The sequence below is a fragment of the Crotalus tigris genome, unplaced genomic scaffold (assembly GCF_016545835.1).
Source record: "Crotalus tigris isolate CLP2741 ecotype Arizona unplaced genomic scaffold, ASM1654583v1 scf7180000017812.1200847, whole genome shotgun sequence".
NCBI lineage: Eukaryota > Metazoa > Chordata > Lepidosauria > Squamata > Viperidae > Crotalus > Crotalus tigris.
The window spans coordinates 782,630-798,157 of NW_024096651.1; the positions used below are offsets into that span (position 1 = coordinate 782,630).

General features: G+C 39.5%; 1 protein-coding gene across 3 annotated transcripts in view; it reads left to right on the top strand.

The window, feature by feature from the left end:
* XPO5 (exportin 5) overlaps positions 1-15,528 on the top strand; it is a 39,006-nt gene that overhangs the window by 9,149 nt on the left and 14,329 nt on the right. For all 3 annotated transcript variants that reach the window (XM_039342757.1, XM_039342756.1, XM_039342758.1), the window contains 10 exons: positions 282-407; positions 660-750; positions 1,168-1,296; positions 2,128-2,243; positions 3,672-3,827; positions 5,297-5,338; positions 6,209-6,298; positions 7,529-7,728; positions 10,616-10,715; positions 11,750-11,931. In XM_039342757.1, coding sequence (XP_039198691.1) covers positions 282-407; positions 660-750; positions 1,168-1,296; positions 2,128-2,243; positions 3,672-3,827; positions 5,297-5,338; positions 6,209-6,298; positions 7,529-7,728; positions 10,616-10,715; positions 11,750-11,931 — 1,232 coding nt within the window. The remainder of the gene's footprint in view (positions 1-281; positions 408-659; positions 751-1,167; positions 1,297-2,127; positions 2,244-3,671; positions 3,828-5,296; positions 5,339-6,208; positions 6,299-7,528; positions 7,729-10,615; positions 10,716-11,749; positions 11,932-15,528) is intronic.

Consider the following 15,528-nt stretch of genomic DNA (forward strand, 5'->3'; position numbering starts at 1 on the left):
AATTAAAACACATGGGATGTATTTGTGATGACCTTATGAATTACAGATATTTTAAAATGGATTCATTATTCCTGCCTGAGATGAAGAAAGGCTTCTTAAGCCAAACCCACCATACTCAAATTCAGCTGCATTAGTCGGTTTATTCAATTTATAATATATTGGGCTTTTGCCCTTTCTTTTCTGAGGCTCTGGTTGGGGACCCCTGATGCAGATTATATAGGTGTTCTAGTTTTATGATATAATCTCTATCTAATAGATTCTTTAATTTTTTATTTTCCTAGTTCTTACGTTCTTCTACTCAGATCACATGGGGTGCTCTTTTTCGGCACGAAGTCCTGTCACGTGATCCTGTATTGTTGGCTATTATCCCAAATTATCTGCGGGCATGCATGACTAATCTAGTGAAGGTATGTTAAGAGTGTAATAAGATGTAAATATGAATGTTTGGAAAAAGAATAAGCTTTCAAACTGAGTCAGCTATTTTCTGAACCTCTTTCCTAGCACGCTCTGATATGACTGGATGAAGGCAGAATACTTTCCAGTCAGTAAAATATGTTACATATTCATTAATTTGTTTTAAGATTATTCTCCAGAATCTTTATTTGACAATATATGTGCATAATGTTTTCACCTCTCATCTCATCCTTCTCTTTTTATAGTTGGGATTTCCATCCAAGACAGACTGTCCTAGTTGTGAATATTCTCGTTTTGATTTTGACAGTGATGAAGACTTCAATTGCTTCTTCAATTGTAAGTTGCTGTTCCAGCAAAACCCAACTAAAAGATTGTCAATATATTTTGGTTTGAACAGCATTAACAGAATCTCAGTACAAATAATTTCAGAGCAGAAAGCTATTGCAAAGTTCTGTTGTGCCTTCTATTTAAATTTTCTTTAGAAAGTAGATATTTTCAAGTATATCTGAAAAATGTTTGGAGAAAAAATCAGTGTTCCTCCAGTGTATCCATTTTTATATTACCTACAGACTCTTGAATTCACCAGCAGCATGTAATTCATCAGAAACTGGGATTAATCTATAAACTCATTCAAGTTTCCTTTTGCAGGATGAACACTTCAGATTTCAGATTTTATATCCAAGTTGTTTACATGAGTAATTCTCAGTCATGCTAGCTGCAAGTGAGACTTTTACTGTTGTTTTTTCTTGCCAGCTTTCCGTGCACAACAGGGAGACGTGATAAGGATGGCATGTCGGCTAGACCCTAATACTGGCTTCCAGATGGCTGGGGAATGGCTAAAATACCAGTTGTCCCTTCCTGTTGATACTGGAACTGTGAATTGTAAGTTTCTTTAAGAGGAGGGGAAATGCTCAGTATTCAACACGGTGCACAACATGGTTTTCTTTGCTTGGCTCTAGCAGTTTCTCTTTAGTTTTCCAAGTTAAACTTTCCATTAAGATGGGGATACTTGAAATATGATGATCACTTTGTTGCTGTTGTTAGTTGCGAAGTTGTGTCCGACCCATCACAACCCCATGGACAATGTTTCTCCAGGCCTTCCTGTCCTCTATCATCTTCTGGAGTCCATTTAAGCTCACGCCTACTGCTTCAGTGACTCCATCCAGCCACTTCATTCTCTGTCGTCCCCTTCTTCTATTGCCCTCAATCTTTCCCAGCATTAGGCTCTTCTCCAGTGAGTCCTTCCTTCTCATTAGGTGGCCAAAGTACTTGAGTTTCAACTTCAGGATCTGGTCTTCTAAAGAGCAGTCAGGGTTGATCTCCTCTAGGACTGACCGGTTTGATCGCCTTGCAGTCCAAGGGACTCGCAGGAGTCTTCTCCAGCACCATAGTTCAAAGGCCTCAATTCTTTGGCACTCATGCTTTCTTACGGTCCAACTTTCACAGCCATACATTGCAACTGGGAAACCCATGGCCTTGACTATACGCACTTTTGTTGGCAGGGTGATGTCTCTGCAATCCATACATCTCTCCAATTAATCATAATGTCACAATTACTGCTTTTTATACTGAAAGCAGCTTTCCAGCAAAACATATTTTTATTATAACTGCATTCATTGTGACATTTTGTTTATGACAATACATTCTTATTGAAAGCAGAGTCTGATACTGTGAATGTTCTAAAGTTTTCTTAATTTTGTCTTCCTTTGGTAGCTAAAACAAATGAAAGATCCTACTCCATTTTTTCTCCTTCCTTTGTGCATTGGGATGCTATGACCTTTTTCTTAGAAAGCATCATTAGCCCGATGTTCCGAACCATGGATAAAGAAGTACGTGGCCCAGATTTTTGTCTTGTTTCAGTTATCCTTGACATAATGTGACTATGTTGCCTCTTGAGAAGCATTCTGAGGGATACAAGCCTGTTTAGATTATATTTAGACTATATTATTTATAATATTTCCCCTTGGGAAAATTTTAATTGTAAAATATTTTAAGCTTATTGTGTTAATGACATTGTGGAGTCCTTAGTGCTCTCTCAGCTTGGTTGTTTGTTTGTAGACATCATCAGGGCTGGTAAATATTGGCTTTGTTCCCTATTTATATACAGAAGCTTGCCTTGCTGGTGTTGCTGGGGAGGTGGTTTTATTCCCTTGGTAATTCCTTAATTAGGGCATTGTTTTCTGCTTGATTGTTTTTTTGGTGTTAATCCCTGCTTATCTGGGTTTTGGTTGCTGGAGAAGATGTGTTCTTTTTGTTTCCTTCTTAGCCTTTTTATTGAACGGTGCATCAATGTGGTTTATCTCTATATGTCCATTGATGGCTTAGTCATGTGATGACCTGTATGTATCTTTTGATGGCTCAGACATATAGAGATAAACCAACAACAGAGTTAATCCAGATAAGCAGGGATTTACACCAGAAAAACAGTGCACTGCACCAGATCTTCACATACCCTTGTGCATCTTCCTCAGCACCCACTGAAAGCCTTGCACCACACTGGATCCTTGTATCTTCTCTCCTGCTCCAGAGCAGCCTCCCCAAGCCTTGCTACGCTCTTGTCATGCCACACCAGACTTCACATACCCTTCTCCATCCTCCATATCTGCCTGCCAGCCTGCTTGCAAGCTGCCTAGGGCTTGCAACTTCCTGCCGGCTTCCCCACTGATTTGGGTTGTTGGAAGCCAGCAGGAAATTTTCAAGGAAGTCCTTGCTTAATAACCCAGAAGCCTTGCTTAACCACAGCAACAGGGGCTTCTGGGATTACTGTTGCTAGGTGGTGTGGTCACATGATACTGCATTTTACGTCCACATTGTTTAGAGACAGAAATTCCAATGTTAACTGAGGATTATTTGTGGGGTTGAAAAAATGGGATGCAGCTTACAAAGACGAACATACACTTTTGTATTCCTAAAATTATTTTCAAGTTTTCTGAAAACTATTTCCTGTAATATTTCAGCTGCTATAAGACGGGCATAACAACAGTGCAATTCAAGGACTGTATGTGGCATACCAGTATCTTTTTTTTGTGCCCCTCCCCCCCAGGGCCTCATTACATAGATGAGGCCAACAAACAAACTTCTGTCTTTTTTTGAAGAATTCTTGGTGCCTTAAACCTTAACGGATGCGTAAGGCACCCCATTTACCTTCTGTTAAAATGGTCAGAACTGTGATTCCCCCCCCCCCCCCGACAAATAAATACTTATACTGTATGAAGCAAAAAGATATGTGATCGCTGTCCATTTTCCTCCTGTTCCAGAAAATCCCAGTCTCTCAAGGCATAGAACTATTGCAACTTGTGCTTGGCTTTGAAACAAAAGACCCCCTGATTCTGTCCTGCATCCTTTCTAATATATCAGCGCTCTTTCCATTTGTTACGTACAGACCAGAATACCTGCCAGAAGTTATTGCCAAGGTAAATGTTTTCTGCTACTGTCAATAAACGTTGGGTTTCTGGAATCTATTTCACTGCTGTGCAGAGACACAAGGTTCTGCTTGAACCTTGGCAACAGAAATTCAAGCACGTATGGAATCTCTCCGCCTGTCTCCCTGGACAGTCCTGCAGAGGTAGGAAGAGAAGGACTCCATGCCTGCTTCAATCTCGGCAGCTGAAATCCAAGCATTCACAGAGTCTAAATCCCCACCCCCACCCACCTCCCCATAGGGACAGAGAGCGATGAGGGTGAAGGTTCGTTCTCCGAGCTTGTGGGTTGGTTTCCGAACGTTTCGTTTGCTGTGAGATTGTTTAACAGCCATAGCAGGGATTGCTGAGATCATGGTCATTGAGTGAAATAGTCACGTGGGCATCTCACGTAGCAATTGCTTCACTCAACAACCAAGGGCGTGGTTCCAGTTGTGGTCATTAAACCAGGATTACCTGTATGTCCCTGAGGTTAGAGCTGAAAATTAAAGTCACAGGTTATAAAGAGTAAATAGGAAGAGTTAGCTTATCTAAGCAACCTCTCTTCCAAGTGTTAATTGAAAGATGCAAGTCAGCCACAGGACACAAAACTAAAACAGACCCAGCAAACACAAGCCTCCATCTGTGCCCTCACCCAAATGCCCAAGAAAACAGGTGTTTAAAGGAAGCAGGGCTCAAATCGCATGGAGAGTGGGGAAGAATGTAACATTAACTTGTAATATGTGACTCAACTTCACTCGTGTGTAGAGAACCTCAAATATACAATTTCCTGAGAAATGAAGAAGTAGCTGTTTTATTTCTAGAATTAGACCATGTTCCATAGGATACATCCATATTTTTCAGAATCCTAGAATAGGATAAAGGAGTTTTGAATATACCGGAGAACTGAAGAGGAAAGAATTGCAATGTTGTAATTGACTAATTATTTTATCTGAAGCTCAAGTCCAGGTGCTGGTTTTTAAATTGTAAGGTGTTCATATCATTTGATTTACATGACTGATTTTCCCGATGTATTCCTGTGTCCCACAGAGAGGGACTTAGTATGCTTAGTGACCCATGAGATTGTTTAATGACTGTGACAAAAGGTGCTAGAATTGCAGTCTTTGAGGGAAGCAGAATTAATATCTGCAGAAACTGCCTCCCCCTCTCTCCTGGTTTCATTAGTGAATGAGGTCAAAGTTGCCTACTAGGGCAGAAAGCTTTTTCAGTGTAGCCTTGGAACTGTGAAGCAGTCTGGAAAAGATTCACTGAAATATGTTATTCATTATTTCTGTGAAATTGCTTGGGGGAAAAGAAAAAAGAAACATGCACATGGTTTTGTAATACACCATCATATCCTAAAATAAAAACAGGAACAACTCGATTGGTAAATAATTTTAGGGGTCAGCATTTTACAAATACCTCACATAAAGAGAAAATATGCTCCCATGAAATGATGAGTAACTTTTTGCTATTGTTCTTAGCTGTTTGCCTCTGTCACCTTTGAAGTTGTAGAAGAAAGCAAGGTAAGTTCATTTCATAAATGTGACGATGAAGTTTCCTGATGAAACTGCAGAGCAAGGCCATTTTGGTTATATTCGATCTCTTAGACACTGTTGAAACTGTGAAATGAGAAGGGTATTTGAATGGGGAAGCTCTACATGAACCAATGTAGTCAGGGAAAATAGGATTGAGATCGTTCAAACTATAAAGTTTTTATTTGTGAACCGCCCCGAGGCACACAAATATGATGGGTGGTATAGAAATTTGGTAACTACATAAATAAAGACATGATGTAAAATCAAAAATTTGAGTCGCCATTTTTTGCATTAATACTAAACTTTAGAAACAAATTTCATTAATAGAATTTTCGCTACAAAGCAAGTTATATACAACAGATATTTTTATATTCACTATACAATTAAGTATCTTGGAAATATCAATCTTCTCATAAAAGTAAACAACAAAGAGCTGTGTAGGTAATTTTGAAATCTCAGGCATTAGCATGGTTGCTGGGGGAAAAGTCCAATTGTCCAGTAGTTTCAAGAGCCTTACTCTTCTTTGTCCCTTTTTGTTAAGAGCAAAAACAGAACACACGGTGAAAAAAATTCCCCCATCATGATCAGTGGTAAGCATAGGGCACCATGTTGAAAGTTCTGCCATCATTAGAGATTTGGATAGAAATCAAGCTGTCTTAGTTCTCCAATCAGGACAGTTAATTGTGCTTAAGTTCTACAGAAGTTTTAGAAAATGATCAGAATTGCTTTGTTTTAAAGCTGTTTTTAATTATTCTATTTAATATCTTGAAAAATGTATTAAATACTTAAAGAAGCTTTGTTTGCTAAAGCAGATAGAATACAATGCTATTCTTAAATTTTACTTATTTGTCTGTCCAGGCGCCAAGAACCCGTGCAGTAAAGAATGTGAGAAGACATGCTTGCTCCTCCATCATCAAAATATGTCGGGATTACCCTCAACTTGTTTTGGTATTCAATTGTTATTTTGTTCAACTTGAGACTGTTTTTCTAACTTAAGCTACTTTGGGCACAGGAGTGTATGTTTCTAGGCTTTATAGTTTAGAGCTCGCTAAAGTGTACTTCCTGTAGTTGTGGTCTGTAGGAAAGCAGGCTTAAATAACAGATCTTGTGTATTTTAGCTGAAAAAGATAATCATGATTGATTTTTGACTTTCGTTGGTGTCAAAAGTCTTGTGGAAGTGAGAAACAGTCTAGCTTGTGTTTCCAAAAATAGTTTGGTTGTTTTCATAGCAAATACATAGTAATGAATTATCTTAGATTGCAGTGTACATGCAGTATAACTATGAAGATGTGGATGGTGCATTATAACAGCAGACTGCAATTCTCGAGCCAAACATTAAGAGAAATTCAGAGAAATTCTGGTTTAGAGAAAAGCAATGTGAATGGTAATGGGTGGATGGCCAGATACTAGAAATTAGTTGCTGTGAATCCGTAACAAATTTCCTAGACGTGTTTTATCCTATGAACAATATGACAGTACTCTTTAAATATACAAGTGGTTATCAGACCAAGGAAGTTTTCTTTCCTTCCAAACACATATTGTTTGTAGAAGAAGGCAGATCCTAAAAAAGAAATTTTAAAAATTGGGGGGAAAGTTTCTTTTAAAGAACACATCCAGTTCTTATTGGAACCAGTTACCCAGAGAAATAATAATCTCCATTGGATTTGTTCAACCAGAAATTGGCCTGCCATCCGTTATGGACACTTTAATTTGGATCCCTGAATTGAGGAGATTATTCTCAAAGGTCTAATATGTTCTCATCTAACCCTTTGATTGTATGGTTTTTTATTGTATGGCCTTTCAATGAAGCATAAAGGTGATAGTGATAAGAGACTTTAATTCTTTATATGTGTGTGCATATTTTTTTATTAAGAATGTTTATAATAGCAACATTTAATACAAACTGAAAGAAAATAGAAGTAAAAAAAAGTGCAAGAAAAAAAAGAAAAAGAGAAAAACAAGAATATAATAAAGAAAAAATATTTCAAGAATTGATTTTCAATCTTTATCTCAACCAGCATAAACAAGCTCTTCACCCTCTCTAAAACAGGTCAGAACTGAACTGGAGATGGCTCTTACCTTGAAATATTATTTCTTGTAATACAAAATGTATCCTTGCAGTTAATCGCGTGTGGTGTTTTCACTTAACCAACAGTTGCTTGAATCTGTTGATTATAGCCCAACTTTGACATGCTGTATAATCATGTGAAGCAGCTGCTGTCCAATGAGCTGCTCCTGACTCAGATGGAGAAGTGTGCTCTCATGGAAGCCTTGGTCCTCATTAGCAACCAATTTAAGGATTATCAGCGGCAAAAAGCTTTCTTGGAAGAGCTTATGGCTCCTGTTGCTACACTTTGGTTATCTGATGAGATGCAAAGGTATGAAAAGTTTAATCAAGTCCCCTGATAGTTTCCAATATAAAACAAAGCTACAGATCTGTGCTGGGCTTTGCAGTAAACATGTATGCAGCTATTTTAATTCATTGTGGTTGTGCATAAGAAATGCTTTCGTGCAGGCAGGCATTTATTAAAGCTCTTCTTGTTTTGAGTTCAGTGTGTAGGAAAATGGCACAAAGACTAAATCTGGAGCCTGCATTTGCTAAATGTTTGTCCTTAAGCATTTAAAAATGTTTCTAAACTAAATATTTAGGCTGCATTCAGAATAAAGTGTAGTACAAGAGATTAAAGAGATACTTGTCTTTAGTATAAGCTTCTGTTAATATAAAGACCTTAGCTACTACTCCTTCCATTCAGTTCACAACTTCCAGTTCCTTTTCCATGGCAGGATCGTTTTTGGAAAACTCGCCACACAGTACAGTTATTTAATTAGCACATGTGTTGAAGCTATTCAATTCAGCTATTCTGATTTCCACTTATTTCCAGTTTTCAGGAGAGTTTAGGACAGCAGAGTTCCCTGGCAGTCATTTTATACGAATATTATTGCAGGAAATGAGAATTACAGGCAGCTCCATGGGTTTGAACTGCATCAACAATCTTTGAAAGTTAAAAGTGAGAAGAGAAAATGTGCTGAATAGCTATGGATGACGTTGATAAAAGTAGTATGGAGTACAGGTAGTCCTCAAGTTACTAATGTAATGGAGCCCATTCCATTCGTAACTCGAGAATTCGTGGGAGTGAATCTCATACCTTGAACGGGATCACACCCTCCTTTCGCCCACGCATTCGCTAATTTAATGGGCGAATGCGTGACTCGTTAAGTGAACATGAGGTATCTCAAGGTGGGGAAGGCCATCTACTTCAGACCACTCAAGGTTTCCCCCGACCCACTGAAATATCTCATTCTCCCTTCCCTGGGGTCCCTTCAATTGCTCCCCCCCCCATCCTGCCGTGCCAGGTCACTTATCTTATGAAGATCTGTCTCCTCTCCAGCCTGTTTCTTTGTCCGCCCCCAGCGAGAGCAGAGGGAGAGCAGGACGAGTGTGCCCTGCTTGGCTTCTCTGACTCACCAGGCTGTCGGCCACTTCTTCCTCGGTGAGTCTCCTCCAAAGGCTTCCAAGCTCGGCACGGAAAAGCGTTTGCACGCTGAAGGGAGGTTTGGAACAACGAAATCACGTTGCTTTAAACCTGTTGGCATGCAAACACTTTTCACGCAGAGCCTGGAAGCTTCTGGATGCCCTGATCTCACGGGAAGTCAGGCATCCATTCTCTACAAAAGCGGATGGGTGCCTGAGCACAAGATCATGGCCCCCAGAAGCTTTTGGCCTCCATTCAGGGTATGGGAGCCTGGAGAGGGCTTCCCCCACCCAGAAGGGACCTCAGGAGACCTGCTGCCGCTGCTCCCAACCTCCATTCTGGGTGTGGGAGATCCACAGGAGGTTGGGAGCGGTGGTAGCAGGTGTCTGGAGGTCCGTTCTGGGCGTGGGAAGCCTCCTGTGGGCCTCCCACACCCAGAATGCAGATCAGGCACAGTGGCCACGGGTCTCTGGTGGTCCATGCTTGGCATTGGAGGCCTTCTGTGGGCCTCCACCGTCCAGCACAGACGTTGGGAATGGCGGCTGCGGGGCTTCGGAGGTCCCTTCTCAGTGGCAGAGGCTTTTTGCAAAGATGGCAAAAGGCTTTGCAAACAGAGGGAAGGCATCAATGTTTCAGCCTTTATATCTATTTGCAAAGCCTTTTGCCACAGTTCTCATCCAGGTCTCCATTTGCAGAGAACAGAGGCCTAAAGCACCATGAGATCATGTGTGATCAGTAGCATGAGATCTTCCGCCACTGATCTCGTGTGATCTTGTGGTGATTTAGGTCCCCATTCTGTGCAAACACACGGAAGGCCTAAAGTAGCAAAACAGCCAAGAAGCGAAGATTCTCTAGATCGTTGCAAGATGAGTATCCACAGGCCTAGTGCCTAGGGAGACCCATGGCGTTGGGGGGGGAGGGAGTCATCTCTGCGGTCGTTCGTAAGGGTGAATGACTGCCGTGGTTTTGACAACATTCGTAATTTCGGGACTTTTTTATAAACACTAGACTAGGGGGTGCTTATCACATAACTTCGAAAGTTTGGTAAGGGAACATTCGGGGATTACCTGCATGTGGGCTTTTTCCACTGACAATCTGATATAGTTTAAATTTATTTTTATTTATCTATATCCTGCCTTTTATTATTTTTATGAATAACTCAAGGCAGCGAATAAATCCAACACACCTTCATCCATTTATTTTCCCCACAACAACTCTGTAAGGTGAGTTGGTCTGGCCCAAAGTCACCTAGCTGGTTTCATGGTTAAAGTGGGACATAGGTTAAGATGTTAAATGGTTAACATATTGTGAATAAAAATGGATATCTTTCATCTTTTACTGTGAGAAAGTAAAATTAAGAGGCACACAAATGCAGAAAAGGCAGACTTCTATGCAAAGTGCAGTAGGGATCACCTTTTTCAACTTTAAAATCATCTTCACAGAAAACTGCAAGAGAAGCATGTAGAAAGTCCACTAAGTGAGATACTATAGCAAAGTCATTTATAACCCAAATTGAGATTAGATTGTAGATATAATAATGTTTAATAGCATTATCTTATGTATACATATTCAGAAATCTATCCTGTTGAGTTCAATAAGGTGCTTGTTTGGATTTCAACTTACACATTTTTTTAAATTTAGTTTGCTCTAATCTGACACTGTAGATTTAAGTAACATCACAAATATTCCTGGATCCGACTTAATAATAGTGTTTCATGACAACTAGCTTCCATAACTCATTAGATTGAATTGATTTCTTGGAATAAAATATATTTTCTGCTACCACGCACAGAGTTCTTATGAATCCTGAAGATTTTATCCGATATGTTGGTGCTGATAATAGGATTGTAGATCCCATCATGGAAGATCCCTGTGGTTTGAATCGTTCCAGAGTGAGTATTTGATTATAAGAAAATATAGAATTCAGAAAAGGAGATTTGGCCATATCACCGAAAATTTATCCTTAGTGAGTAGTGGATAGTCTTTGGAAATAACACTAAGCATATGACATGTGATTTAAACACAGATATGTTGAGATCTGCATATGCTTTTGAGCAAAAAGAAATCACAATAGAGTTTTCTGTTGTCTTTCTGTTTTCATAATTTGAAGTGGGTCCAAGTAAGTTATTTGCCTTATCTAGGTGCTACCTGGAAGGGGATTATCCTAAAATATTAAAATCTTTCCTATTGCATAGTAATAGTTGGCTTTTTTCAAGGTGGGTCATAATAGAGCCCAGCACATTTATCTGAAACTCTTAGATTTGCTACTACCTTCTTGTCACACTCTTTGGTATAGAATTTTAAAATTGCATCAGTCAGTTTGTTGTTCCACAAGATCTTTACAGAGCTGAGATATGAGCTTCACTGAAGGATCCTCAGTTTTCCTTACGAGTAATTATCTTTTTGTATCAACTAAATATGCTCAGATCTTCTCAATTAATTTCGGTTTTAAATGACTGATTTATATACAGCAGAAATGTCAAACTGCCGGCCTGCGGGCCAGATGCGTCATGCTGAAACCGTGCCCACCCCATTGCTGGCAATGGGAAAAAAGTTACGATACATCACGACACGTTACGTGACGTTGTGAGTTTGACACCCCTGCTATACAGTTATGCTTTGAGAGAAGATCCTAGAATGTAATGATAAATAGTGAGATAAATAGAGAAATCTCTAGAATAAGATAGGGAAAAAGTGAGTTTATAGATAATTTATGCACAATAATAGTTTTATACAGATTTTTTTAAAAAAGTATTCACAGTTCCATTCATCTCAAATATACATGTGCATTCATCACGTGATTGTATATATATAGTTAAGAGTGTCTTTTTGCAATTGGGAGACCATCTTCTTGAGACATTTTAAGTCTTCAATTCTCTTAGACTGACTTTTCAAGTAACTACTGCGTCTTTTACTTTCTGTATAGATAAGCTTTTGTGTATACACAATTCTGGGGGTTATAAAACGAGCTCGTTGGCCCACTTCCTTGGAAGAGGCAAAAGCTGGAGGATTTGTGGTGGGATATACACCTAATGGCAATCCAATCTACCGTAACCCCTGCTCAGTGCAGATCCTGAAACTTTTTGACAACTTGCTTGCTCTGATAAGGTGAGTTAATATGGCAGGGTTCTCATTTCATAGTCAATATGCCCCATACTTCCACTTAACGTGAATGATGGCATCTGTTGAAATATTTTGTAATAAAGCCTATAAAAAGTAGAGTAGAAGAAGGAACTTTTGGCTTTATTCTGCCCATTTGGACTGTGTTTTGTGGGAGTCTTCCAATTTCCCATACCGTAAGATTAAGACCAGCTTTTCTTGGTAGTCTTCATATATTTTGAACCCTGTCAGTCAAGTCACATCTTCGGTTTTATACAGTATCTCTTTGCTTCTCGTGTGTATCTATTCTTGTTGAAGGATTTTATGTATTAAGCCTGTAAGTTTATTTTGAGGGGATAGGGAACTTGTCAGTGACACTATCGATAGATGTCTTATGGCTCTCTGCACTTGAGCAGCCTCTCTGTTGGGGATATATCTTTGTGTGTTTATTTATCTTGAGGGAGAGAGGAATAATCAAATGAAACTTCAATACTGATCTGATAGTATAAATCTCATATAAAATAGATTGTCTTACAGAATTTTGGGGTGGACAGTATCATTCCAATCTAATTCATAGGAACACGTTTACTTGTCTGCAGTTAGCTAGAGTGACCAGATGCAAAGAGAACAGGGTTCCTGCACTTCTAATAGTATTAGCTTATGTACTTCCTTTTTTGCCAGTACTGGAGTGAAAGGGGAGCTGTTGCATCAGGCACAGCCTTTTTAAAGTGAAGGATAAATAGAGTTTTTGAGAACTGATCTTGAAATGGTGGTTCCTGGTGGCGTCAGTTTTAGCATACATGCCTGTCACAGCTTGAGGATCAAAACAGCCTGCTCTATACTTTTACTCAGAAGCAAGCCTTACTGAGTTCAGCATGATGGTATCTGAAAAGATATGGTTGAAATTAGTCAATTTTTCTCCAATTGGATTGGGTTTTTTTATTTACGCTTTCCAATGCAAGATATTTTGTAAAACTGCTTTCCCTTTCTTTTAAAGTATGTCAGATGAGAGATTTTTTTCCTACGGTAACATTAGGATAAGCCACTAATATAAGCAAACTCTGTAATATAATTATGTTTTTGCTCTAGTTTCTCTACTTCCTTTCAATGTATTCATTTTTTCCATGTCCATTCCCCCCCCCCCGTCGAGTTCCACTGTTGATAGTAAAAAAAGGATCTATTCTTCTTTTAGGTCCTATAATTACTAATTATTTTAATCTTTTCTTATAAACAGTAAAATAAAATATGCTTTACATGCCTTTGTCAGGTGTATATAAGAATAGACTTATGTATATTTGAAGCAGTGTTTTTTTCTAAGCAGATACTCACCAAATAATCACCTTTACTATTCATTATTGGGTCTCCAAATGATCTAATCATATTTTCAGTACTTGTTCCCATTCCTTCATTGTAGCAGAACAATTTTTGGTGTTAGATGTTATTTTGGTTAGCATTTACCATAAATGCCGGCGTATAAGACGCCTTCCACGAACGCTGAAATCGGCGCCATCGTCTTATACGCCGAGTCGTCTTATACGCCGGAAATACTGGTAGTTTCCGGCGTATAAGACGATGTTCTAGGAATGCGGCCCGGCTATAAAGACGGGGGTTGTCTTATACGCCGGATCGCCTAATACGCCGGCATATACGGTATTCAAAATCTTGCACAATTTTTCTTAAAACTCAGCCCTGGTTCTTCTATAACATAGCATGCATTTTCACTTTCCTATGGATTCCTATTTCCATACATAACAAACAATCTAGATGACACTAGTTCAAATTATTTGACATATACCTTAGTTCTTTTATTCATAATTAAATTTAAACCTTTGCCTTGGTTCACAAAAATGGGACATACCCTTTTTCCCTTAACACAGGGGTTCTCAACCTTGGCAATTTTAAGACTTGTGGACTTCAACTCTCAGAATTCCTCAGCCAGCATATCTGGCTGAGGAATTCTGGGAGTTGAAGTCCACAAGTCATAAAAAGGGCCAAGTTTGAGGACCCCCTGGGGTAGACCATTTCATGCTACAAATTTTGTATCATTTTGTGTCTTTATAATGTATTACGGTAAGAAAACCCCCTATCAGTACAAAGCTAATGCAAAAGGGAATGGTTTGAGCTAGAGCAGTGTTTCTCAACCTTGACAATTTTAAGGCATGTGGACTTCAACTCCCAGAATTCCACAGCCAGCAACGCTGGCTGTGGAATTCTGGGAGTTGAAGTCCACATGCCTTAAAATTGTCAAGGTTGAGAAACACTGAGCTAGAGCCTTCCTCTTCTTTCATAGGAAATTCTTCCTGAATTTGTTTTTATCCCTATTTAGAAGCATTGCAGTCTCATTTTGTCAGCTAATTTTTTTTTTTGTTGTTGACGTATAATTAAACTACAGAGGCATATATCCTCTTTTATTTAAATGCCCCATATCTGTATCTTGGTGGCTTCGGTGGAGGTAACTTGTTCTCAGCGTAAATCACTCCAGCTTGAATGACAGAGTTGAGTAAATGGCTCTTTGGGTTTCTCACGTGGAAATTTGTGTTCTGGGTGACAAATGAAGCTGTGACTGCAGCGAACCATTTCCAGGAAGGAGAATTATAAGTATAAAACTTCCAAAGTTGTGTCAATGGATAGAGAATAATCTAACTGTATACACGTCACAAAACTGCACTAATGAAGGCTTTTTTTATTTTGGGAATCCATCGACGATGTAGTAAACATTGCTTTTAGTCGAACTGTTGTGTTGGCTGCTTAATCACATCTTGTTGGGTGTTTCTCCGGTTTTTTTTTCCTTTTCTGTTGCCCGAAGGAAACGTATCATTAGTAATTCATTATTTCTAACACCCTTTGTAGTTTTGTTATTGCTGTCTTATCGCATGCTCTGTTTTGCTAGAACTAGAGATAATGCAGTATTTGGACTTGAAGCAAGAAGAAATGCTTCCCCTCCAGAGCAGAACCCTTACTATACATGTTTACAGCTCATAAAGGGCCACACCTCTTCATGGCTCAAGAAAACGCACAGCTGAATTAAGGAGGCAGAAACACACGGTTGATCTCTCTTTCTGTTGCTCGCGTGTTTGTGAGCCTACATAGCTGTGGGTGAGCCAAGGAAAGGCTGCAGCTCCTTTGCAGAGCTACCAAAAGGTACAGATAGTCCTCACTTAATGACAATGGTTGGGAGCAGAATTCCAATCACTAAGCAAGATGGTTGTAAATTGAAAAGATACCTGACTACAACCACCTACAATCCCCGTGTGCGATTGGTCATTAAGTGTGATGTCACGTGGCCACAGCTTGTGACTTCCTGCCAGTTCTCCCCGTTGATTTGGCTTGTTGGAAGCCAGCAGTGAAGGTTGCAGAGAGTGGTCCCGTGACTGTGGGACGCTGCAACAACTGCAGTTTTGAGGACTGGTCATAAGACCCACACCCCCCCATTCAGTGTTTTCATAACTTTGGTCACGGAACAAGTGGGGGCTACCTGCATAGCAAAGACACTCATGGCAGATCCGAAGCACAATCTGCCGGCTTCAGATCTGAGCGCCCTACCTTTTAGTTAGAACTTTCTCCGCCAAATTATCAGTTACTTGGACCTATTACACAGAGCTCATA